General features: G+C 55.9%; 2 protein-coding genes across 3 annotated transcripts in view; one reads left to right on the plus strand and one right to left on the minus strand.

The window, feature by feature from the left end:
- Window positions 1–24,048, plus strand: part of PSMB2 (proteasome 20S subunit beta 2) — a 183,517-nt gene that overhangs the window by 69,118 nt on the left and 90,351 nt on the right. The window lies entirely within an intron of this gene.
- Window positions 1,351–24,010, minus strand: LOC133216233 (protein argonaute-1). Its single transcript, XM_061360789.1, has 19 exons — window positions 23,869–24,010; window positions 17,019–17,202; window positions 16,355–16,475; window positions 15,749–15,934; window positions 15,436–15,568; window positions 15,168–15,302; window positions 14,959–15,046; window positions 13,379–13,526; window positions 13,078–13,197; window positions 12,321–12,443; window positions 11,774–11,907; window positions 10,597–10,781; window positions 10,293–10,452; window positions 9,909–9,999; window positions 8,220–8,414; window positions 7,996–8,130; window positions 6,989–7,090; window positions 6,052–6,251; window positions 1,351–5,661 (listed from the first exon to the last, which is right to left on the minus strand). The coding sequence occupies exons 1-19, from the start codon at window positions 23,891–23,893 to the stop codon at window positions 5,553–5,555; spliced, it is 2,574 nt and encodes an 857-aa protein (XP_061216773.1). The 5' UTR covers window positions 23,894–24,010; the 3' UTR covers window positions 1,351–5,552.

The raw sequence follows: 24,048 nt of genomic DNA on the forward strand, positions 1-24,048 counted from the left end.
TTTGGGGTAAGAACAGTACACTGAGTCTTGGCCAAGCAGGCTTGGACCTGCTACTTGTTATGGAGAAGTTATATCCCCTCCTGTCCTGGTGATGAAAGGGGCATTTCCCCCACAGAAAAGGCTGAGGGCCTTTGGGCCTGCAGGAGTTTGAGGTTCACGCCCTAGGTTTCAGGATCACTACTGAGAGGGAACATCCTGAGACTGCCCGTTAGGAAGTGTCAATGTAGTTACGGATTCCAAACCCATGCAAATTGAAAGTAAATGACTAATATTCATTTCCTTGGCTGGAATCCTGAGAGGGAAGGGGAAATGTGATCCCCGAGATCAAGCAGATACAGCAGAGGGAGGCATCTCTGCACAACGCGCATCCTTTGGAGGCAGGTGGGCACTTCTGGTTCTGCTGTAACCAGAACCCCAGGCCGGGGCTCAAATGCCAACCTAACACCCGAAACCCAGGAGCCCGACCTGTTTTCCTGGCCTTCAGACCCGCTGCACAAGGCAGCTCTCCCAGGAGCTGCAGGAGATGATTTCTGTTCTGTGGTAGGACTCAGTTTACAATAAGGTATAATATAAGGTATGAGCTAAGCTATAACCCCCAAACCAGCAGCAGGATGTGTGTGGAACCCATACAAGTGCTTGGTTTGGTAGCACATGTTCTGAATGCTACAGTGCAAATCATCTAATGAGGACGTGTGTGTCTTTAGCCAGAGCTTCCTTAGAACTGCTTAGCATTATTCAAACCCCAGTTAGAGCTCAGCTGCTAAATAATCCATCATCTATAGGTACCTCAATGCACGTTTGCAAGGTGAAGCACAAGTGGATCTAAGGATTCGGAGGATGGGAAACAGCCTCCAGTTTCAGACCCTATGACACAACCGTAAGCTGCTAGCATTGGAGAGGGCTGGGATGCTTGCATTCCAAAGCTGAGAAAGGTAAAACAAGAGAAACCCAGAGGATCAGGATTAACCCCAGTCCAAAAGGGATCCAAAATCTGTCCACTTAAAGCACCATGGAGCCAACAGCCTCTTGTAGCCCCAGAGCACACAACATAGCTGGAAAAGCAGTGTATTTTGATGCATGGTCCTGCTATCCGATGACCTGAGGAGCTCAACTTAAGCCAGTCCTCAAACAGATACATTCTAGTAAGAAGCAGAATTGGCTCCCATATTCCAAGAAGTTTTAAGAGATATTTGTTCACTGAAGTGTTTCCCTCATTATGGGATGGGGTTCAGATCCTCTGCAGTACCTGATGCGATCCAGCTACAGTCAGCGCTTCCCCCTTCGTCCCCAAGCCTTTCCCAAGGGCTGGGGCTGCACATGAACCTTCCCCACGCAGTCTGACTCAGGAGGGTCACCCCAACGTGTTCACATTGCTTTTATTTAGGTCTTCTGCCAACAGTTACAGGGTAACAGACACTTGGGACCGCAGAGTCAAAGTTGCAAGCAAAAACCAGGACCAAGGCAAAAAAAAAAAAAGAAAAAAAAGAGAGAAATCCACAAAGGCAATCAAATCAAATCAAACCAAATCAAATCAATATAAATACGATGTTCTGGAGCTCTTGAATCATACTGTTTTCTTTAATAAAGAGGTGGTTATGATCTTACAGGATTTTCTTTTGGCCTAATCCAAGGATTTTGTTACTCTCCACCAGTCTCAATTCCACACATACAAAAAGGAAAATTGATATCCGACCTTTAAAATATAAGCCGTATTTTCTTAATAAAATAAGTTTTGTGCTGCTGCTTGTTCAGTAAGCACTGTACATCAACTGTTCACGTCTATTGAACAAAGGGACCATACAGAGCTCAAGCAAAAGCCAAACCAAAAGAACCCACAAGGAAAATAACAACCCAAACAGAGCGTCTCGTAAACACCCTATGTACAGTTCAACACTTGCTCGTATAAAGGAGGTACGAAAGGGGCTAGAAACTGAACACAAAAGCACTGGAGTCCTGCAAATTTTCTTTCACAACTATTGAAGTGCAAATCACTCAGGCAAGATATGGATTTCACGTGGTTATTGCTCTCTTCTGTCTGGCTTTCTCTTCCTGAAAGAATCACATTCTTTTACGTCACACTAATTTTTCCAAGAAGAAAACTTTCCGCGAGGCAACGTTGAATGCTTGGGCTTTTGGACACTCAAGACATCAGGTCTTATGCTTGTGAATACCAGAACACCCCGACCGGCCCTGAAAGCTTTGGGGAAAGGGCTGCTCTGCCCTCTCCCTCCCCATTATACTCACACAGAAGATAAGGGAATCAAACAGCATTCAACAGCTGACGGGTAAATCAGTTACTCCTCTTCCCATGAAACGGCAGGCACCCAGAGATGCTTCCAGTTGCAGAAGGAACACGTGCGCATGGAGAAGGCAGAGACTCGGGAGCCATCTGGGATGTCCATGTGGGGTTTGTGACTTTGTGTTTGCAACTACAGATCCTGATATGTATCTGGGTTAACATCTATCCGCTACGGGTAGCAAAATGCACAGCACCTCAACATGCAGTTACTCGTTCGCATCTCGGACAAGAAAAGGGCAGAAATGCTGAATGCTGGAGCCGTGTCGAAGGTACAGTGCATAGTCCATTATACAAAACATGTGGGTAACTCAAACCCCTTCTAAATGTCTTCAGAATGGAAACGGGGTTTAAAGGGCACAGCAGCTACTGAGTTTGGCTTTTTTGATTCATTCAAACCCATGGAAACCCAATGCAGACGGTGAAATAAGGGCAGAACACAGTCTGCAAGTCAACAGTTGAGAGTTTCAGAAGCTGTGAAGCTGTCGCGCAGTTAAAACGCTGTTAAAAGTAGGTGCTACATCAGCAAGTCTTCATTCATAGTTTTCTATGAACAGCCACCTTACAAATGAGTGCAAATCTTAAAGGTCCATTTTACATTTCAAGTCTCAAGGTTACAAAAAATTGTTACAGAGCAAGAAGCTGTTTCTGTAAATGCCCGCACTGTCTCTTTTCAAATGGTTAAAAATGGCACGTGCGATGCCACAGCTACGAAAAGACATTTCAGAATCCTAGACCCAACTAAAACACGAAAATAAAACACTAGAACCCAAAATACCTTTGCCCCTCGCTGCCCAACAGCAGCCAGGGGCTTTCCGTCGTAATGCTGGTGAACAAACTGATTTGCAGAGAGAACCTTGACCTCAACCCCGATCTTATCCTTAACGAGGAGCTTTCTAACACCAGGTGAGTGGGTACAGCCCCTCTGGGATCATTTTGCTTGCAAGGAACATGAGCCAGAGTTCTGAGGATGAGATGGAGGTGCTGAATTTGTGTCACTATGCAGGCACTTGTGTACAGGAATGTAGGCTTCTCATGTTGGTGCTTAGTGTTGATGCGTTCCCTACTCTCTAAAAGCCTTCCTAAGAGTTTGCTACCCCACTGACCACGAATAGCTCCTGGTCTCCTCCCCGTCACCTTGCAGATATACAGCAGTGGAGGTTGACACAAGGTGCAAAGGAGAATACAAACAAAATACTGTCGTCTTGAGGCAAAAGAACTGGACTGTGCTAAACGCAGGATCTTCACAAAACGTGGCATCAGTGGGCTCAGCACTTAGTTTGCATAGCGTATTGATGTCTTCACTTTTCACAAACACGGTGCCCGAAAAAGAAAATGGGTCGAGTGAACTCCCACTGCTGGGACAGATCAAGGGGCCAACATGACCAACGTGGTTCTTTTTATGAAGGCAAGTTTAAACATCAGAAAGTACAAACCAAAAAGGTGTGCTCCTCTCCACGCATACGGACATGGGGCAGTGCCTGTGGTGGGTCTGCCTCGGAAACGCGCTCATGGCCGGCAGGAGAAAGGTTACACTTGAAGCTCTTCCCCTGAAGAGCGCAGGAGGAGCATGCACGTCATTTGCTCTCTTGCAGGAAGCGCTGTGCACACGTTCATGTAAATAACCCAGATAACCTGCCCACATGGCATTGGGAATGAGTTGCTACTACTGCCCCACTGTGCACAACAGCCATTCTGTGCGGCAAAACGAGTCTGAAAAGCAGTCACTACGTTACTGTTGGGAAAAAAAGGCTTTTTTTTCTGTTACAGACACAACTCAGTAGGAGTTTCCCCCATGACAATAACAAGGATTTCATCATTCTGACTAAAGGAACAACCCTGGTGTGCTTTCAGAATAAAACAAAACCCCTGCGCATGACATCAGTGACACCGTGACACGAAGAGCAGCAAAACCTAGCAGCAGAGGGGGGGGACAGTTTGGAGGTGCTGGATTTGGGGTACATGGTACTCCGGGAAGCAGCCGACCCGGGCAGACACGTGCTGAGTGCACATGGGAGGTGGGTGCTGAGGAGCACCCAGCGCTGCACGGACTGTGGTTGGTAACACTCATGGGACAGGGAACGTTGGAAACCTCTGGTGTGAGCGCAGAGCCTCGGGAAGCGTGGTGATGTAAACTGTGACAATGTTAATGACTCGTGTAGTTTGGCAACAGACTCGGTCTCGTATAAAAATAATGTTCAGTAAAAAAATCCCGGTGTCCATCATAAAAATTCAGGGAAAAAGAAAACCAAAACAAAGGGGGGGAAACAACCGCGAGTGATTTCTGTCCTCATGGGATGAAGATGCCCCCATTTGTCAGAAACAGTTTTAAATAACAAGTAGTACATTGGAAAACAAAAAATGGGTCAGCAGCCATTAAACGTGTCCTGTGTGAAAAGTGCAACATCTTTCAATGGAGTTTAACCACCATGAGGTTGTGATCTAACATAAACTGCAACTTAGGACCATAGAAATCAACTCCTTCCGATGGAAATATGGACCACCATCAAGACAAGATTACTGTTTTCCTCACAAGATTAAAAACATGGAAACTTTGCAGCATCATAGTAAGGCACTCACCCATGGAAAAGTCTGGACTGTTGCTTCAAACGGCAGCAGCTAACTAGCTTTTAACACAAGGAAGACAGTTCTCAGTTCCGAGCTAAGTGCTAGGGTGCCTTACATTATACGGGGGGGAATTATTCAGGGGGTGGGGAACCGTTAGTGTTAGAATTCTCCTATAAACTAGTTGGTTTCTTTTATTTCCCCTTAACCCATTAAAGCATCTCGTATTCTAAAATATTAGTTTTATAAATCTAGTCTTCTGTTTTAAGGCTCTAAAAATCCCCTCCCCCCAACCCACACAAAAAATACCTACCAGCGCCTGGTGGGCAACGGAGGACCAAATCCGCCAGTTCACAGTCAGGAGTCTATAGTATTGCATCTTATCACTGACAACCTGCGTCCGCCTCCCGGGAGGAGCGTTCTCCCTTCCTCGAGTGCCTTCGTGTGTTTGGTCAGGTCAAAAATTTGCAAAGCCAGAAAAAATGATCAAAAAAATAGCCATCGGTTTCTTGCGATCCTCCAGAGGTGTTGGCTCTTCCCTGCCCCGTGGTGCTGGTCTCCTGCCTCCACTCGACGCTGCCTGCCCTGCAGTGATTTCTCATTGGAAAATAAACAAGGTGTCCCAATGCTTCCTTTTTTGTATGGCTCCTACAAATCTGAAAGCTTTCTTGAGTGAGGTAACAAAAGGCTTTCAAGCAAAGTACATGGTACGTAAAGTGTCCTGATGAACCTGCACAGCCTTCGCCAAGGCCTGGGGGTCTCTGCCGTTGCTCTGTCCAGATATATGGCTGCCCTCACCACTGAAAATCAAGGAAACCAATGTGTAATTATTTCCTATTTCCCTTTCCCCCAGGAACGCTGAGAAAACCCCTTGGAGAGCAGAGTCTGGCAGCACAGGAAGGCATCTCACCAGTGTACAGGGATGCGGTGCGTGCCAGCTACTGTGCTTGGCACTGCAGAGATTCCAGTACCCTGGGGTGGCTGGTATCGCTCACACACCCCATGGATGTTCCTCCAGGACGAGGCTTAGCTTGGGGTGGGATTTAACCCTCCTTTACTCCCAGTTCCCCCTAGGCCGAGACCTAAAAGGATGCAGCTATGTGCAGGCCTCCCCCTCGAGCGAGGGTCTGCTGCAGCACTGCTCGGATTCAGGCACTTTTGAACACCCCTGCGGTCTGAGAGCCCCTCACCTATCGTGCTCCTTGTCCACGAGATGGTACCGTGCTCTGAATGCCACCAGTCGCGCGTAGTACGCTGGGGCCGGGATGGAGACGGAGCGGGTGCAGCGCACGTAGGTATGGCACAGCTGGTACGTGAGGATCTGCAGCTCATCCGCGGTGAACCGGTTATCGTCCCAGAGGACATAGTAATGGGATGGCCGGCTCGTACCCTGGCAAGGAGAGGGGGCAGCATAAGAGGTGCTGCCTTGCGTCCTCCCCAGTCAAATCAACCCATCAGACAGCCTGAGCAGGACAGATGTCTGTGCTTCCCTAGTGAGAACCCCACATGCATGCAGGCACCACGAGGCACGAAAGCCCTTAGCACTGATGTGCAAACCAGCATTACTGTCACTGCCCCATGCCCATGCCCTGCCACTGCACCCCCACTGCATCGCACCAGCTCCTCCCGGACCCAGGCCAGCTCACGCTGTCCCTGCAGGAAGCCAGGAAGCCTCCCCTGCGGAAGCAGCTGTGGATTAAATGAGTGCAATTTTTGCAGTACCATCTCTGACTAATCTTGGCTGCCTGAAGAAAGGCAGCTGCAAAGCAAACCAGCTCTCCCGCCCACAGCCAGACAACAGGTCCTTGCTGACAACCAGGCACCCCAGCGAGCCCAGCACGCTCAGACACCAGCTCACAAGCTGCTGAATTGGCCACTCTGAAGGAGGAAAATCTCATTAGAGAGATCCTTGGCTCCAAGAGATATCGTGTATGTGCCATATAATGCAGCAGCAGGGCAGTCCCGGCTCACCAAAACCACCGCAAGGGCAGTCTGGATGGAGCTGCCCTTGTCTCTGGAGCTGCAGGGAGCTCTGACAGTGCTGGGTCAGATGCAAGAGAGCACAGTCTGCAACAACAGCCAAAGAAAACCAGCAGCCCCCCACCAGCCAGCTCTGCAGTGCAGTACCTGAATGCCTGCGTGACTGCACAGGTAGAAGTCGAACTCAAAGGGGTGGGTGATATTTGTATCCACTGTCGTTCCTGCTGGGATGTTCCCACTCTTCCCAATCTACAGGAAACATAGAGAGAGATCCAAGCACTGCAGAGTTTGGTTATTTCCAGCTGCCTAGAGCACCGCCCGTACACGCTCGCGCTGCACCAGGGCCGCAGTGCAGCATCCCCATCTCAGCATCTCAATTTGAGAGCACTATGCAGAGCTGCTCCCAGAGCACTCCTAACAGCAGACAGCAGCAGCTCATCCTGCTCTGCTCCCTGCCCCCTCAGGCTTGCTGGCATTTCCTGCAAGCATTAACACCAGGCATCACCTGGAGACAGAGCAAACAGCATCAGAAGGAAAGCAGGCAGCTGAGAGCTGGGCACTGGCCCATCCTGCTGCAGAAATGAGGATCAAGGGAGCAGAATTCTAAGGATCCATACAGAGAATATGCCAGAGTCTCTGCCAGGGAATACTGGGGCTTCTGCACCCTGATCAAAACCTGTCCTCAGTTCCCAAGATTTAATCTTCATGCTCGGGTAGAGCCAGAGTGTGGTTAGATTGGATCTAACCACTCAATTTAGATCCAATCTAGGAAAAGCTACAGCAACTGATGCTACTGCACAGCACACACGAACAAGCTGTGAGCAAGCAAGGGGTTATTCATCCTGTCACGTCAGTGGCTACAGCTATCACCAAAACAACAGATGTTTTCAAGCTGACAGAGGCTATTTCCAGAGAGCCACCAGGATCATCAGCACCCGGTAACTCATCGTAACAGCAAACAGCTGTTTGGGTTTCTGGAAGCAGCCGAATCCTCATGGATGCAGGACCCAACCGAGCAGCACGTTTCAGTCAAGCAGGAGCTCTCTGCTGCCAGGGGTGAGCTTTGCCCTCAGCACAGTCAGGGCTGGCTCTTCCTAAGGGATGTGGATGAACTGAACTGGCCTCCTACAACCCCGGCACCCCGTGGCACTCACCCTCTCGTTCTTGTCTGCACAGAAGAGACGGGTGTGATGCCTCTTCTGGACGACGATGTAGGTGATGCCAGGCTGGTAATCCTTTTCCAGTTTGATGCAGGCATCTCGGATCGCCAGGAGCTCATAGTGAAGGATCTGGAGAGGCAGTGGGCATGGAGGGTGAGGGGACACATTGGCACCCAGGCACCCCTAAGGGAGCAGACAAGGATCTGAGGGGTCCTCACCTGCGGGAGCTGCCCCTCGGGAACGCCATCGCGGTAGAAGATGATCCTGGTGGGTTTGAAGCGGGTGGATTTGTAGAACTGGATGAGGAGCTCCCTCACCATGTAGGACAAGTCCTCGATGATCTCCTGGCGAGGACGCTGCACACGCACCGTGGCACAGTACCGGCTGGGGTGGGCGTCCATGCTGCCCACAACCTGCAGTGACAGAGGCCAGGGCCACAGGTTACAACAGCAAGGATGGAGGGGACACGGGACATTCCCAGCCTCTGCACGCTTCCAACACCCACAGCTGGCAGTGGGCAGAGCATCCGAGCTCACAACAGATGCGACAGTGAACACTGTACAGGCAACTAGAGCCCAAAAGGGACATCCCTGGTCGTGGCCACATCCTGGTTTCACCCTGCCGTGCCCTATGCAGCATTTGTGGGAATTTCCAGGGAGACAACTTGGCTGGTGCCACTGAGCGGCTGTGGGGGCTGCTGCTGCTCTGCCCCAGCAGGACAGGGCAGGGACCCCTTCCACTGGAGCAGCTTGCTCCAAGCCCCTGTGTCCAACCTGGCCTTGAGCACTGCCAGGGATGGGGCAGCCACAGCTTCTCTGGGCACCCTGTGCCAGCGCCTCAGCACCCTCACAGGGAAGAGCTTCTGCCTCAGAGCTCAGCTCAGTCTCCCCTCGGGCAGGGTAAAGCCATTCCCAAATGGAGCTCTAGGGTCTGGGCTGCACCATCAGAGCTCATGAGCACAACAGAAATGTTTCCTTTGGCTTCAGCCACAGACCCCCTTCTATTGTCCCGTTAGCAGCACACCAAGGACAAGATCAAGGCCATGTGAAGGCGCTGCCCTCCTCCTCCCCTGCAGCTTCAAAACAGCTCTCATGAAAATGAAGATAAAAAAAGCCCCGCCGTGGTCCTGCACAGCAAAACACAGAAGATGTTTTCAGAGGAGCAGCGCTGCCACAGGAAACAGCCTGTTCTGTCCCACCCACACCTACTGCAAAGAGCCAAGAGCATTTCCCAACCCCTGCTAATGAAGAAAAAACCCACTCGTTCCAAAGAGCCATTCGCATGCCAAGGAAAACCTGAGCTGGGAGCCCTGGAAAGTTAAGAACTTAGTAGGAAAATGCTGATGTGCTTCATTGAACCTGACACTCTCCCTCACTGTAACGACGTCCTGCAGCCTGGCGAAGGGCGCCAGCTGCCACCCAGCCCCACCAGCATGCACTGGCACTTCATGGATGGATGCTTGTTGCTCATTTGAGGTGAAGGCAAATCCTCCTCCCCAAAAGCCTCGGAAGAAGCCCAGTTTCCCCCATCTCCAAAGCCCCAGCTCTCCCGGCTGGGGAAGGTCCCTCCTAGGGCTGCACTGAAGGATAGGGACGCCCAGGGATGACTTCAGGGGGCACTGTGGCAGCACCCAGCTCCCCTCACACCCTGTTCCAGTCTGACAGCACTCACGGGGTCCAGCACAGCACCAGCCCCATCTGCTGGCAGCTGCCAGCTCTCCCAGTGGCTCCCCAAAACCGCAGCAGAGGCAGGATGGGATCCACTTCCCCAGGAGCGGGATCAGAACACCCAAAAGAGCATGGGACCACCTCGAGAGGTGTCACCACAGGGACCTCATGGGACACACGAGTCCCTGTGTCCCTGCAGGGCTCTTGGGCACCAAGCCTGGCTCTGGACAAGGAACTTACAGCCGTTATGGAGGGTTTCTTCCCATCTCCTGCCGGCGGGTGAGTGACATCGGCCCCAAGGAAGATCACCGGCTGCTGAAAGACAGCAGAGCTGGTGGGGGAGAAGAGAAAGGAGCAGTCAGGCATTGGGGCCATGACAAGGTGATGCACAGCCCAACGGAGATGAACAGATCACACAGATAACATCTCCCGACTTCCAGGCTCTGGCCTGAGCACGTCAGTAGCTCATTACAAGGCGAGCCAGGCTGAAAACGTCCATTTCAAAGAGCTACTTCACACAGCCACCCACAGGATCCCTCTTCCCCAGGTGAATCCAGGCAGGCAGCACTGCCAGGGCCTTGGGAATCAAGTCCCAAAGCCATGAGAGGCAGGAGCCGTACGCACCGCTGGTGAGGCACAAGGATGTTGTTGATCCCCCCGAGCTTGACGTTGATCTTGAGGCAGAGGTTGGAAAGGGTCTGCGGGGAGGTTTTCACCACGTTCTTGACCTGGACGCACTGCGTGGCCATCCCCAGGAGGGTGTCCCCAACACGCTTCACCTCGGCTGCGGGCAGAGGAAGCAGATGAGCACAAGGCAATCAGCAACGCTGCCAGCAGCATCCTTGGGAACAGGGAGAGAAACCACAGCAGGAAGAGCAGAGAGGGGAGGGCCCTCTCTTCTCCTCGCTCTCCCCAGCCCCATACGCACCATACACCGGTGTCTTCCCTGGCAGGATGACAATGATGAGCTGCAGCCCTGAATAGGTGTTCTTGAGGTGTCGAAACATGGGCTCCACACTGTCTGCACCCTGGGCGTACTTGCAGAAGCAGGGCTGGCCTTGGATGGGCATCCCCGCGTCCTTGGAGATCTTGCGCAGCTGGTCTGTGAAGTTCCTGTGCCCGGGAGGAGCAGCAGTGAGCCCGGAGCTCCCCTGCACGGCACCAAGCAAGAGGAGCCCCCCGGCTGGAGCGGGTCAGGACAGACACAGGGACATCACCTGCGGCTCTGCAGCATCCAGCAAGTGCATTGGTGCAGGAGGTGCAAGAGCAGCACTTGTCAGAGCTGACCTGTCCCACCCTGGTGCCCTCCTACCCCAGCACTGACTCCTCCTGAAGTGGTGGGGCCATCAGCCATCCCCTGGTGGAAGGCTGGAGAAGGGGGAGCAAACCTGCTCATCTCCAGGTGATTTGCAAAACCAAACCCAAGTGCTCAGCCACACTTTGGGGTTTTGGATTACCAAGGATAAATCTGATGCAGAGAGAGCTCAAGGGGGACCAGGGCTCCCAGCTCTGCCCCAAAGGAGTCAGAGGAGGAGTGCGGTGTCTCTCCCCACTCAGTGTCCCTTTGCTAACAAAGCAGAGAATGTCTGAGCTACCAAAGCTTTTCAGAAAGCCTCACATTGCTCTGTAATAAAAACCCATGGCAAGTCAGGATGTTTCCTACCTGAACTACAGTATTTCAGACAAGAGTATGGGGAAACTTAGCTCAACATCCCTCACAACCCCATCTCTCTGAGGGGATCCAGCTTAGAAGAGTTCAATACAGCTTCTGGGCTGGCAGTATCAGATCACAATGCTGCAGCTACCTGATGCAAAGAGCAGATCGAGGAGAGCCTGACTGTCAGCTCACATGTGCCAATGTGCTCACCCAGCCCTGGCAGGCTCTGTGACGGCTGTTTGCAGCCAGCATAAACAGTGAGGCTCCCTGGATAAACTACCAGAAACAAGACTGAACACCCAAGTGTGAACCCAGATCAAACTTGTACCACAAGCAATTAATTCAGCTGCGTACACATCAGGTATTAGTGATGGAGGATGTGCAGCCCCAGGGTGGGACCCCAGGAGCCACAGCTCCCCCCACCCGCATGGGCTGCCCCTTTCCTTACTTCAGCACCTCCTCTCGACACTGCTTCTGTGGGGCAAAGCAAGCAATGGCCCAGACTTTGATCTCAATGCCGTTGTAGAACTGCTTCCCTCGCATGTCCCACACGCCCTGGTTGGGAGTTGCAATGGCCCGGTTCTGCAAGGCAAACAGACAGTCAGAGCACTGCCCTGGGGAGCACGGGCTCTGGTGGTGCTCCCCATTGCCAAGCCACACACCCTCACCAGCTCCCTGCCCTGCCAGGGTCAGCCATGGGCAATTCCCCATCTCAGCTCCTCAGCAGTGATGGAAAACTCACCCAAGCTGCTTGCCCTGAGCATCCCTCTCCCCTTCAGCTCACGCTTTTGTCACTGCCTGACTCTTGGTTACAGCTTTCACAGCACTTATATTGATGAAACAACCCCAAACCACAAGTCCTGTGATAAAAAACTCCTGCTCTACCCCACCCACATGAAGGTAACACAAGTCTTGCTCAGAAACAACATTTTCTGGTGGGAAGGCCTCTCTCTGCACAACACAGCTCAGCACCCAGGCAGTGCAGCCCTGCTTACCCTGCCTCCGTACTGCAGGATGGGTGCTGGCAGGACCCTCCCCGTCACCTCCGTCATGTCATCCTTAACCTTGATCCCAAACTCTTGAATGTATGGATCCAGGTTGTAGCTGGCGTTCTTCATCTGCAAAGGGAAGGAAAGGCCATAGAAGGAGTGAGACCAACTGCTGCATCCCAAGCAGCTTCAAGTCCTGGTCCCTGCAGAGCTGCAGATCTCTCTGTAAGGCGAGGGCAAGTGCTTTAACACAAAGGGTCAAACCAAACTGACCCATGGGGGACCTCATTTTTGAACACACTGAGCAATGCAGAGCAGAGCCAGGTTTGCTTTCCCCTGCCTCGCCCCCGGCTGACCTGCACACAGAGCTCCCGTACCACAGTCCCACAACACAGCCCCACATTCACCCACAGCCAGGGGCATTTCTCTAATTTGTTTTCCTATTTTTAGTTCCAGCTCCTTTGGATCAGGTTCCATTAGTGTGAAGTTGCTGTACACAAGTTTCCGCAGTCACTTGGAGCTGGGCTCCTCCATGCATGTGTCCATTACCCCCATGCAGGCATCTCTGACCAGGGATTCAGTGGGAAGAGGGGAATAAACCCAAGCCATTAATCCCACCAGCATCTCCTGAGCAGGCTGCAGCGCTCCAGCACAGAGCAGCTGAGGAGCAGGACCACAGCAAGGTGCATCACAGACATGATGCTGCACCCACTACCAGAGCCACAGCCCAAACACCACCGCTCCCATCCCTCGAGCCACGTACCAGGCGACTGATTTCCTCCTGCCTGTCTGGGGCAGACCTGGCTGTTGCTTTTATCATGGTCGACGTCTGATTGTCCGTGAGCTTCTTGATGCACCGCTGGCCTGCCACGATGTTACACACCTGCATGGCAGGGGAGAGACAGCAGCTTCGTGTTAGGGACAGGCGAGACATGAGGGACCACGGCTGAGCTGCCCCATGGGCACAGCACTCAGGCCCTGCAGCGAGCCCCAAACCAGCCTGAAGCTCCTGCCAAGTCAACACCGAGGCAACTCGTGCTCACACCACACGAGCTGATGCTCACCTCTAAGGGCAGGTACGTGTGCTTCTGCTCCTGGCCAACCTGGAGACAGGGGAGGTGGGGGTATTTCAGCTGCAGGTTGTATTTCTGCTTGAAGTACTGAGCCACTGTGCACTCCACTGTCTGCCCGCTCTCCAGCTGCAGGGGAAACCTGGCAGAGGCAGGACACGAAGGTGCACCTACTCAGAGCAGACACTTCAGAGCACAAGCACTACTTACCCTGGCTGGGAAGAGAGGGAACAGGCAGGCTCCCACCCCCAGCTACCATACAATAATCAAGAGCACAACAGGGGCATTCTCACAAATGGAGTCAAGAATACTCTGACCGCAGTGTGGGACTCCAGTCCCTGAATAAAGCTCTCCCTCACTAATCCAGCTAATGAGGGCAAATGTTTAGTGCAGGACATGCCACTCATGCCACTGTCAGGTACATAAGTACAGCACGCTGGCACTCCAGAGGACTTCTGTGCTCAGTGCCCTCCTGGGAGATGAGCTGAGCTCCGGGTTAACCACCCCCTGTGGGTACAGGGCAGTGGCTCCAGGGTGTGCAGAGCTGCACCCCCAAACCCACAAACACACCAAACCACCCCCAAACCCACAAAACACCAAGAAGGCTGCATCTCCCTTCAAACCCACAGGAATCAGGGCTGAGGGGTGCTGTGGGGCAAGAAGGCTGCATCTCCCCTCAAACCCACAGGAATCAGGGCTGAGGGGTGCTGTGCTGCGCACACAACCAGGGTGCAATACCCAGCACCAGCTGTCTGCAGCTCCATAAAGAGCTCTGAAAATGAAGAACTGACCCAATAATCTTTAGGGAGGCCAAAACAGGGAGAGCCAGCCTGAACAGCCTGGTGAGACATCACATCCCTCCTCTGCTCACAAAGACACAGGGCTGGGACCCAGGGACGCTGGAGCACCAGGGAAAGGGGGTGCCTGGGGCAACACACACATGAACCCCATGAGATACACCTGGAGATGGGGTTGTGCAACAGGAAACGTGGCTGTGGCCACTGAGGTGTACCTGTTGCAGCAGGGGCTCTGAAGCCTGACAGCATCAGCCAGAGCAGGCACCACTGGTTTGGGAATGGGCAAGAACTAGGAAATCTTCTGCAGTGCTTGGGTTTGTACAGCACGAGCCGGGATTTCCTGCTCTGCTTCTTTGTTTGGGGTGGCTTTGTCCTGTTGGAGGGAGCAGGGCAGCAGCACCCCTGACACCAAGGGGTGCCCTGGCCCAGCCTGCTCCCTGGCACACACACATGATTCCAAGGCAGGGAATCACTTTGTCCCCTGACAAAGCTTCTGCTGTGGCAGTGTCTATCTTAGAAAGATAAAAACCCCACCAAACTCAGAGGTAGAAACTAGGACAATTCCTGCCCGCTGCAGCACGCTGCTGCCGGACAAAGCATCCTCTGCTCTCCCACTGTCTCCCACTGCCTCCTGCTCGCCTTCACCACAGCCCACACTGGCTGCAGAGCCCCAGACACATCTCCTTTGGCCATCGCAGCCTTTCCCCAATGACACCAGCAGATGCCAAAAGGAGAACAGCTCAGATCTTTCCAAGGGCAGCTTCCCACCCGCCTTACGTCTGGTGGCTGGCCGGCCGCCGGGTAACGTTACACACGCGGTATTTCCTCTTCATCTGCCCACAGTGGGTGACCTCCACTTTCAGACCTGGTGTGAGACAGGGAGACGCAGCAGAGTCAAGGCCTGTTCAATGTGCAGCTCCTGGTCCCCCATCACTGCAGGGGCTCAGCGGGAGCACCCAGCTGGGGACAGGTCCCCAGTGCTCTACCTTTGATCTCCTTGGTGAAACGCACTCTCTGCGAGTCCGTCAGGGGCTTGGGCTGCTCGTCGATGTTCCGGATGTCCAGGACCTCACACATGAACTCGATCACGGGCTGGGCCTTGTAGAAGGCGGTGGCCGACACTGCAGGACAAACACCACCATGTGTCCCTGCTCCCCCCAGCAGACGGACCTGGCCAAGCCTCGGCTGGATACACCCCCCCTCAACACACGCAACCCCACCACTGCAGCTCCCCAGCACGAATGAATACATCACCATCAATGTTGAGCATCATCTTCCACATGGCAGGCCTGACCGACTGGTGGAAACCGAACCAGACCTCCCTGCCGCCTCCCAGGGGGTGGTAGTAGCCTTCGGGAGGGGAGAAGAAGGAGCGACCCACAGGAGTGTACCTGCAACCCAGGGCACACCGGGTCAGACAGCGCTCACCAGAGCACCCCACAGCCCCTCTGAGCCATCACCCTGGCTGCACCTTCTTCTGCAGGAGCACCCAGAGCAGCACGGCCACCTCCTCCCAGAGACCATCAAGGCCAGTCCCAGCCACAGCAGCCCACCCCTCCCTGTGCAGGTACCTCATGGAAGCCAAGTGCCTCATGGCAACGTCCAGCGCCTGGACGGACTCCAGGGGGACGGGGATCTGCCCGCTGACCAGGGCCTCGTGCAGCATGCGCCAGCTCACGATGGCCATCCATTTGATAGAGACCTTAAATATCCGGTCCTTGCCTTCCCCCGGGATCGTCACCTCAAAGTCAACCTGCGTGCAGAAGGGAAGGGGAAGCGATCACAAGGGCCTGTAGGGACAGGCCAAGGGGAATGGCTTGAACCTGCCCGAGGGGAGACTGAGCTGAGCTCTTAGGCAGAAGCTCTTCCCTGTGAGGGTGCTGAGGCGCTGGCACAGGGTGCCCAGAGAAGCTGTGGCTGCCCCATCCCTGGCAGTGCTCAAGGCCAGGTTGGACACAGGGGCTTGGAGCAAGCTGCTCCAGTGGAAGGGGTCCCTGCCTGTGGCAGGGGTTGGAGCTGGGTGAGCTCCAAGGTCCCTTCAACCCAACCCAGGCTGGGATCCTATGACTATGGCATCCCCACAGGCACAAGGGGAAGGGGTCAGTTTTATCCTGTCCCTCCCAGACTGGAGGCAGGTCACACTGCCAGCACAGGGCTTATCACCCCTTCTTACCCGCTCGTTTCCAATGGGTAAGGCTGTGACAGTGTAGATGTTCTTCTTCCCATCATAGACTGGCTTTCGGTCACCAAAGATCTGCGGTTTGAAGTGCTGTACCATATACTCCACAACTTCCCTACGCAGGTGAGGGGGCAAGAAAGAGGGACAAGAGGAGAGAAGGAACAGGTTCATTTTCCTGGTTTCTTTACAGCCTGGTCCCTTCGCAGGGCACTGCTGAGCCGTGGGGCACCAGAGAGCAGAGCTGATTCCCCCTGGGGCAGGAAGGCCTTGGCCTTGCCCTGCTTGGTTCGTTGGCTTCAGCACACAGAGGGTGGGAGGGGACAGGCAGAGAACAGGACATCAAAAGGAAAACAAAGAACAGAGAAGTACATCATGACCCAAGGTCTGAGTTGCTATTTTTAAACTAGGGATCACTGCCAAAATAGCACAGCTGCTTTGAAGAAGCAGGGACAGGACTGCCAGGGGCAGGAACCAGCACTGCTGCACAAACACAGCCGGTGGGGTCCAGCCACACGTGGGCACTGGACATCACTGTGGCCCCGCCACAATGTCACCCTGATGGCTTCCACTGGTGAAGACAGAGACAGGCACTTACGGAGTCTCCACAAGGAAACTGGAAGCAGGGAATGAGTGCCAAAACCTCTAATACTTGCCTTACCTGTTGACTCTGCGTGGGCATTTGTCAGGCTTGATATCCACTTCATAATGATACACATCAATCTTGGGAATGTCCACTTCAAAGTAGTTGGCCAAGAGCTTGATGGGCTTCCCAACAGTTCCTATCCCGGGCCGGCGTGGCGCTTGGAATACCTGCTGCAGGGGGGGCAGGTATGCGCCTGCAGCTGCAAGGAGAGAGCCGGTCAGGAGGGCTGCGAGGGCAGGCCCACAGTGCAGTCACAGCGCTCTGCATCACCGCATCCCAGCCAGGAGGGCTCCCCCTTGCTGCTCCTGGCAGGAGGTGCTGGTGGCAGAATTTGGACCAGCACAGCTGGAAACAGCTTCCCTGGCACCATCTGGCAAGCGATGGCCCCAGCTGAGCTGTCCAAGGGCAGTGCCAAGCCCTGCTCTGCTGTGCAGTGCAGATGTCAAAGCATCCTCCAGCAGGGAAATAAGCCCTGCTTTGCCTCCGGGAAAGGAACTGAGCCAGGACCACGGGGGGCAGCAGTACAGACCTCCGGAGGAGAGGGGACTCCTGACCACACGCACACCCGTGTCCTGGTGCACTTCCCTGTGAATTATGAGAGGCAGCGAAAAACCAATCCCAAATGCCCACTTCAAGCAGCATGGCCCCAAACCCACTGAGAGGGAAGTACACTTTCTTCCCCAGGGCCCATTATACAGACTAAGGAAGCTCTGGAGATGCAGGAGTGGGTACCAGTGCCCAGCCCTGGGGCTGAGCTGTGTTTCTGACCTGACAGCACCCTTGGACTCCAAGGTATCTTATAAAACAACCCTGAAGAAGCGCTCAACACCGCTGCTCTCCGAGGCGAGATCTGCCCTTCCTGCACTGGTCCCACTCTTCCCACCTCCTCCTACCCCAGTTTCCATCTTCTGTTGGCTCTCAAACCCCGTGAGGCCCCAGCTGCTGGGCCGGGTGCGGGGAGCGCAGCGTGGGGGCACTCGCAGCGCTCCATCTGGGTGGCCAACTGGCCACGTCAGCCCCGAGCAGCGTCCCGGCTCCCATCCCGCTCCCCAACACATGGTGCTCTTCGCACCCCTTGCTCCCTTCCGCCTGCTTCTTCAATCCAAATTTCAGCTCCAGGCTAAAAATATCGGAAGTGGAAAACCAGAAACGCAGCAGAACTGAGCTCCAGAGCTGCTTTTCGCTTTTGCACCCCGTCTCTGCGAGACTTCCTGCTAATGGAAGGCCACCAAGGGGCAGGACACCAAGGGGATGGGATGAGCCCTGGGAGCCCCCAGGGGCTGAACTTCCCACAGAGCCACAAGCCCGGGAGCCCCGAGCCTGGGGCTAACCTGGCCCCAGCATCTCTTTGGACACGGCAGGATGGGACAAGGAGCAAGATCGGGCTCTCCACAGGCACAAGCAGTGCCCCGGCCACAACGGGCTGCACCATGCTCCGGGGCAGCTCATGCTAATAAAGCAGTGCTCAGAGGAGCTCCTCGCGGTGTAATTCATGTCCCCACATGAGGAACATTCCTTGGCAATGGCCAGCCCTGGCTGCAAGCTGCTGCATCCTCAAGTGATGCTTTGCAATCCGAGGCATCTGCCAGCGCTGCTGAAGCCGCTGCTCCCAGCTCTGCCTCTCATGTGAGAAACCAGGCAGCAAACTTGCAAGAGCTGCCGGAGCACAGCCCCTCGCTGCTGCCTTCCCTGCAACCACATCACAGAACCATGCCATGGTCTGGGTGGAAGGGACCTCAGAGCTCCTCCAGCTCCAACCCCTGCCACGGGCAGGGACCCCTTCCACTGGAGCAGCTTGCTCCAAGCCCCTGTGTCCAACCTGGCCTTGAGCACTGCCAGGGATGGGGCAGCCACAGCTTCTCTGGGCACCCTGTGCCAGCGCCTCAGCACCCTCACAGGGAAGAGCTTCTGCCTAAGAGCTCAGCTCAGTCTCCCCTCGGGCAGGTTCAAGCCATTCCCCTTGCCCTGTCCCTACAGGCCCTTGTCCCAAGCCCCTCTCCAGGTTCCCTGCAGCCCCTTTAGGCACTGGAGCTGCTCTCAGGTCTCCCCTTCAGGAGCCTTCTCTTCTCCAGGCTGCCCCAGCCCAGCCCTCTCAGCCTGGCTCCAGAGCAGAGCTGCTCCAGCCCTTGCAGCATCCCTGTGGCCTTCTCTGCACTCACTCCAGCAGCTCCAGGTCCCTCTTGTGTCAGGGTCCCCAGAGCAGAGCACAGCACTCAACGCCAGAACCTCTTTCCGACCTTCTCACCCCAGCAGCGGTGGACAGGGCAGCATCTCCATGTGCCCCCCTCCACGTGCCAACAGAGTGCCCGCAGCAGCAGGGCACCGGCAGCAGCCGCAGCTCTGGAGAGGAGCAGCTTGGTGCTGGCAGGAGCTGCGCTGCCAAGGGCTGACCGACCTGCTTGCGCTCATCCCACAACCCCGGCTCTGCACCGGTGAGCCCCCAGGTAACTGCACAGAGCCTCTCTGCATGCGCTGTGAGTGCAAAGCCTGGCAATGAGGATCGTCACTCACAGAGGAAGGAGTCAGCCTCCAGGAACACAGAACCTGCCTCAGACTCAAGCTATTGCGAACAGGAGCAGTGTAAGAGGGCAGCCGGGCCGGCTGGAGCAGCAGCACCATGGCAGTGGGATGCTCTGCAGAGGCCAGGGGAGGACCCAGGAGCAGCGCTGAGCTCTGGGCTCACTCAGAGGGGTTTATTTCAGTGGCAGCACACACATAGTCCTGGAGTGCCATGAGAAGGGGCAAGCACCCTGGCAGCCCGGCCCCAGGCTCGCTGCAGGGCTCCTGCCACCCGCCTGGAGTCACCCAGCAAAGCAGGGAGCAATAATGACTTTTCCCTTCTAAATCACTTCCAGACCCAAAAAGCACAGCCTGGTGCAGTGCTGCCTACCCAGGACACGGCTATCTGTAAGAGTGGTGACACGGCATCAGCCAGCACAGGGAGGGGACCAGGGCTGATGCTCTGGGCGCTGCAGGATGTGACTGCTGCTTTGGCTGCTTTGGCCCAGGTGGGAGAGATCCCAAAGGCCTTTGGTGAGCACGCAGGGTGGGCTCACCCCTGACCACACCAGGATGCTCAGGGTCCCCCAGTGACCTGCCTCAGTGCAAGCCCTCCCCAAGCCACCCTCTGCCTGGCTCGGAGGACGCTGTGGCAGACACTGCACAACAAAAGGTGCCAGTTCCCTTTGGTAGGAGGAAACTCCTTAAAACCCACCCAAAGCACCCCCAGACGGGGGGGCTCCTGCATATCTGGACTCTCCATGGCGAAGCTGTGCAGGCTCCCACTTTGTCATGTAAATGCGGGCGGCCGGGGGCTGGAGGGGCAGCGCTGTTCCTGCGCACAATGCGGGATGAAATCCGCCTGCCATGAGAAACGCAGCGGCCCGCGAGAAATCCCAGACTTTGGCACACAAAAGCCGTGCCCCGGGGACGCGCCGGCGGCGGCAGCAGCATCATCCCCATCGTCCCTCCAGGCGAGGGCAGCGCTGCCAAGGGGCAAGGGCGTTTGGGGGAATTAGGCCTGGAATACGCTTTGTTGCTGTTATTTATGGGAACAGCTGGGGAACACGACCCCACTGCCCAACAGCTGCCTGTGCCCGGTGGGACGGCATGAAATTACCATGCCATTGAAATCCTCTCCAGCGCCGCATTCAGGCGAGGGGCCACGGGAACGGGGCGAGACAAAAGGGAGTTTGATTGCGGCGGCGGCAGCGGGTCTGCGGCGGCCCCTTCCCCATGCACCCGGCCCCCAAAACACAGCCAGGATCAAGGGGAGCAGCACACAGCAACGCCACCGGACACACAGAGCTGCCTGCTTGACCTGAGCCACCTCCAGCCCTAAAGCAGCCCCAGAAACCACCTGAGAAGTGACAAGCCCCCAGCAGGAGGCAAAGCAAGTGGCAGCAGTAGAAGGAAAGGCAATGGCAAGCGGGATGAGCCATTGGCTTTAACAGTCTCCAGGCTCAACATCTTCAGTCCCGCTGGCTCCAAGTGACTGATGCTGTCCCGCAAAGCCCAGGCTTCCAAAAGCCTCACCTTATCCCTGCCAACCCAGGCATCGCACCGGCCGCCTGCTCCTTCCCGAGTCACCCTGGGCACAACCGGGTTCATGCAGCTGAGGGGGCTTTTTGGTTCAACACTACACTGAGGTCAGGCAGCTCGTGCCCACATGGGGCAGAGGGCACCGGCTGCATTAAACCCATGCTGTGCACCAGAATCCATCTTCTGAGGGCAAACCTGAGCTCTTCCTGCCCTGCACTGCAGTAGCTGCACACAAGACATGTGCCACACCGGGCCATAATCTGATTTACTACAATGCTTACTACTGAAAACAAGATAGCTCTTTGTATCTTCAACGCCAAGTGCTGCAAAGGGCATTGCTGTGCCGTGGCAAACCTCAACTTCCCGCTTGGGAATCACGGGGGACAAACTAAAGTGTCAGGTTATAAACCTGCCCCAACACAGGACCACGGAATGAGCCCACAGGTGCTGCGACAGAGCAGAGCACAGCAGCAAGAGCATCACCACCTCCACCGCGCCATTCCCTGGGATCACAAAACAGCACCTCTGGCTCCAGGGAGAGCAGTGCAGCGATGCCAGCAGCACGGACACGGCTTTGACCCATGCTGGCATGAGCCAACCCATGCCCAGCAGCTCCATGTCCCCCTTTCTGGTCCCTCTGATGGGGTTCGAGAAGCACCCAGCACCGTGACTGCCACCACCTCTGGTGATCACACCAGGCTGTGTGACCCCGCACCGCAGCCGTGCCTGGCCTGGGTGCAGGCTGACACCCTCCTGCCTACCCACGGGGTCTCATTCTGCTCCCACACACATCCAGGCAGCAGCCGGGGCCGTGCAGAGCCGGGAGCAGCAGACAAAGGCAGCCCCGGTGCCAGAGGGGACAGGACAAAGGCAGTGCCGGCTCCTCTCCGTGTCCCAGCGCCGTGGGCAGCCCTGCAGAGCCTCACTCAGGCTGGGGTCTCCAGTGGTTAGAACCCTCCTGTAGCTCCACCACAGATCACCCTGCTGAAACAGCAGCGCTCCTTTGCCTGGTTTGGCTTCTTTTTAGTGCCTGCCACCTTAATAACGTGTCTATGTGTTGGCTGTCCTGGGGTTAAGAGAGGGGCTGCAGAAGTGTTTAGAGATAACCCATACCTGCCGTGTCTCCAGGCAAGGTGCTGCTCCCAGCTCTGCTGCTGGGTACAACCCCAACCCAGAGCCAGGCACATAGGATTGCATGTTTCCTGAAGATAAAGAGACCCAACAGACGGAACGGCTTCGGGGGTTTCGCCGCGTTGAGCACAGGAAGACATCGGTTAAGATTAACAGCGTTTAGGACGTTCGGGAGGGATAAAGAAAACTAAAAGTGGGGGGGAAATGAGGTTAGTGTTAAAGCCACGGCACAAACGTGTGCCCCTGAGCTCCCTGAGCGGTGCCTGTGGGTCACAGCATGTCCCACGTTCCCCACTGCCTTTCCGCGCATCTTCAGGTTGGGCACATCCAGGGCCATGCTGGATTCCTGCTTTATGACCCTGACCTGTCACAGTCCGGCTTCATCAGAGCTCACCCAGGAGCCTCAGCCCTGCACCTGGAGCCCATCAGCAGGCAAAGGGATGCTAAGGCAGGGTGGGATCTGCGGTAGCTCCTGCAACACAAGGAGAACGCCTGCCCTGGATGCAGGGGAGCACGGGTGGGAGCAGACATCCCGCAGGCAGATATGGGGAGGAAAGGGGGAAATCCCAAGAGAGCAGAGCCCCTGCTCCCAGCACAGCCTCCATCAAGTAGAACTGAAACCCAAACCCATCCCCATCCCATCCAGGTAACATCTTACAGCCCCTTAACAGAGTAAGTGAAGGCTGGTAGGAAGGTGCAGGCAGCGTTATCTCCATTGCCCCACTGCAGCAGCCCCACTATCGCCCCGAGGCACCAGCAAAGCCCATGACGCCAAATCACAGCTTCCCAATGCCAATAAATCAGCCCCAGGCACAAAGCGCCGGCAGGCAGAAGGTAGCAGAGACACCAAGAGATCTCCGTGCCGCACTTTAAATGGAAGGACCGGCGCTCGGTTGTAAACGTGCACAACTCTGTGTCAGAATCTCCCCAGGCCAGCGCCTTACAGCAGGCAGCAAACGCGCCTGCAAGACAGGGCCGAGGTCCCCAGTGCCCATCGCTCCCATCTGCCTTATTTCAGGCACTACATTCCCTGTGCAGCACGGGTTCGGGGTGCTCACATCGGGCATGAGAGCAAGGCCGGGACCGGGAGGGTGCATTTGGGGGAGCAGCGTTCCCAACCCCGCAGAGCGAGGCGGTGCGAGGGGGTGCGGAAAGCGCTGGTCCCGACTGCAGCGGGGTGCGTGGAGGCCGGGGGCACACGGGGTCACTCGGCCCCCGCCGGCAGCGGCCACGCACAGCCCCGGCTCCGCGCATGCCCCGGCGCGGGGCGAGGACCCGCTCGGTGCTGTCACGACGCGAGCATCGCCGGCCCCACGCCAGCTCCCGAGCGCTGCGCCGGGAGGAACGGGAGCTGGGGGGACAATGGGGAGCTGGGGGATGCTGCCGCTCTGCGCTCAGCAGCCCCTTCGCACCGGGGTCGCGCAGGGCTATGGGGTACCCTCACCCCAACCAGGCACGACCCCCGGCCCTGTCCCCCCGCCTCGGCCCCGCACGGGCCCCTTTGCTCCCCCCCACCAGACACCGGGACCACACCACAGCCCCCCCCCGCATTCCCTGCACCCCCAATCTCCCCGTTACAGACCCCCGGCCCCACAGCGGGGCTCCCCGGCCCGCATCGTGCACCCGCCCGCCCCTTGCAGCCTCCCTCAGCGCACGCTGCTCACTCCCCACCCCCGCTGTCCCCCCCCGCTACCTGCTCCCGAGGGTCCCGCTTCCATCCCATCCACGCGGGCGCCGCTCCGAGCCGTGGGCCGCGGGCAGGGGCCGTGGCCGGGCAGGGCCGGGGCCGGGGCCGGTTCCTCACCGCCGCCCGCCGCAGCCGCCTCTGGCCGCGCCACAGCGCGCACGCGCCGCCGCCGCCGCCCGGCCCCGC

This window comes from Neopsephotus bourkii, unplaced genomic scaffold, assembly GCF_033783945.1.
Source record: "Neopsephotus bourkii isolate Nb327-2 ecotype Australia unplaced genomic scaffold, CSIRO-AGI_Nbou_v1 NB_1036, whole genome shotgun sequence".
Taxonomy (NCBI): domain Eukaryota; kingdom Metazoa; phylum Chordata; class Aves; order Psittaciformes; family Psittacidae; genus Neopsephotus; species Neopsephotus bourkii.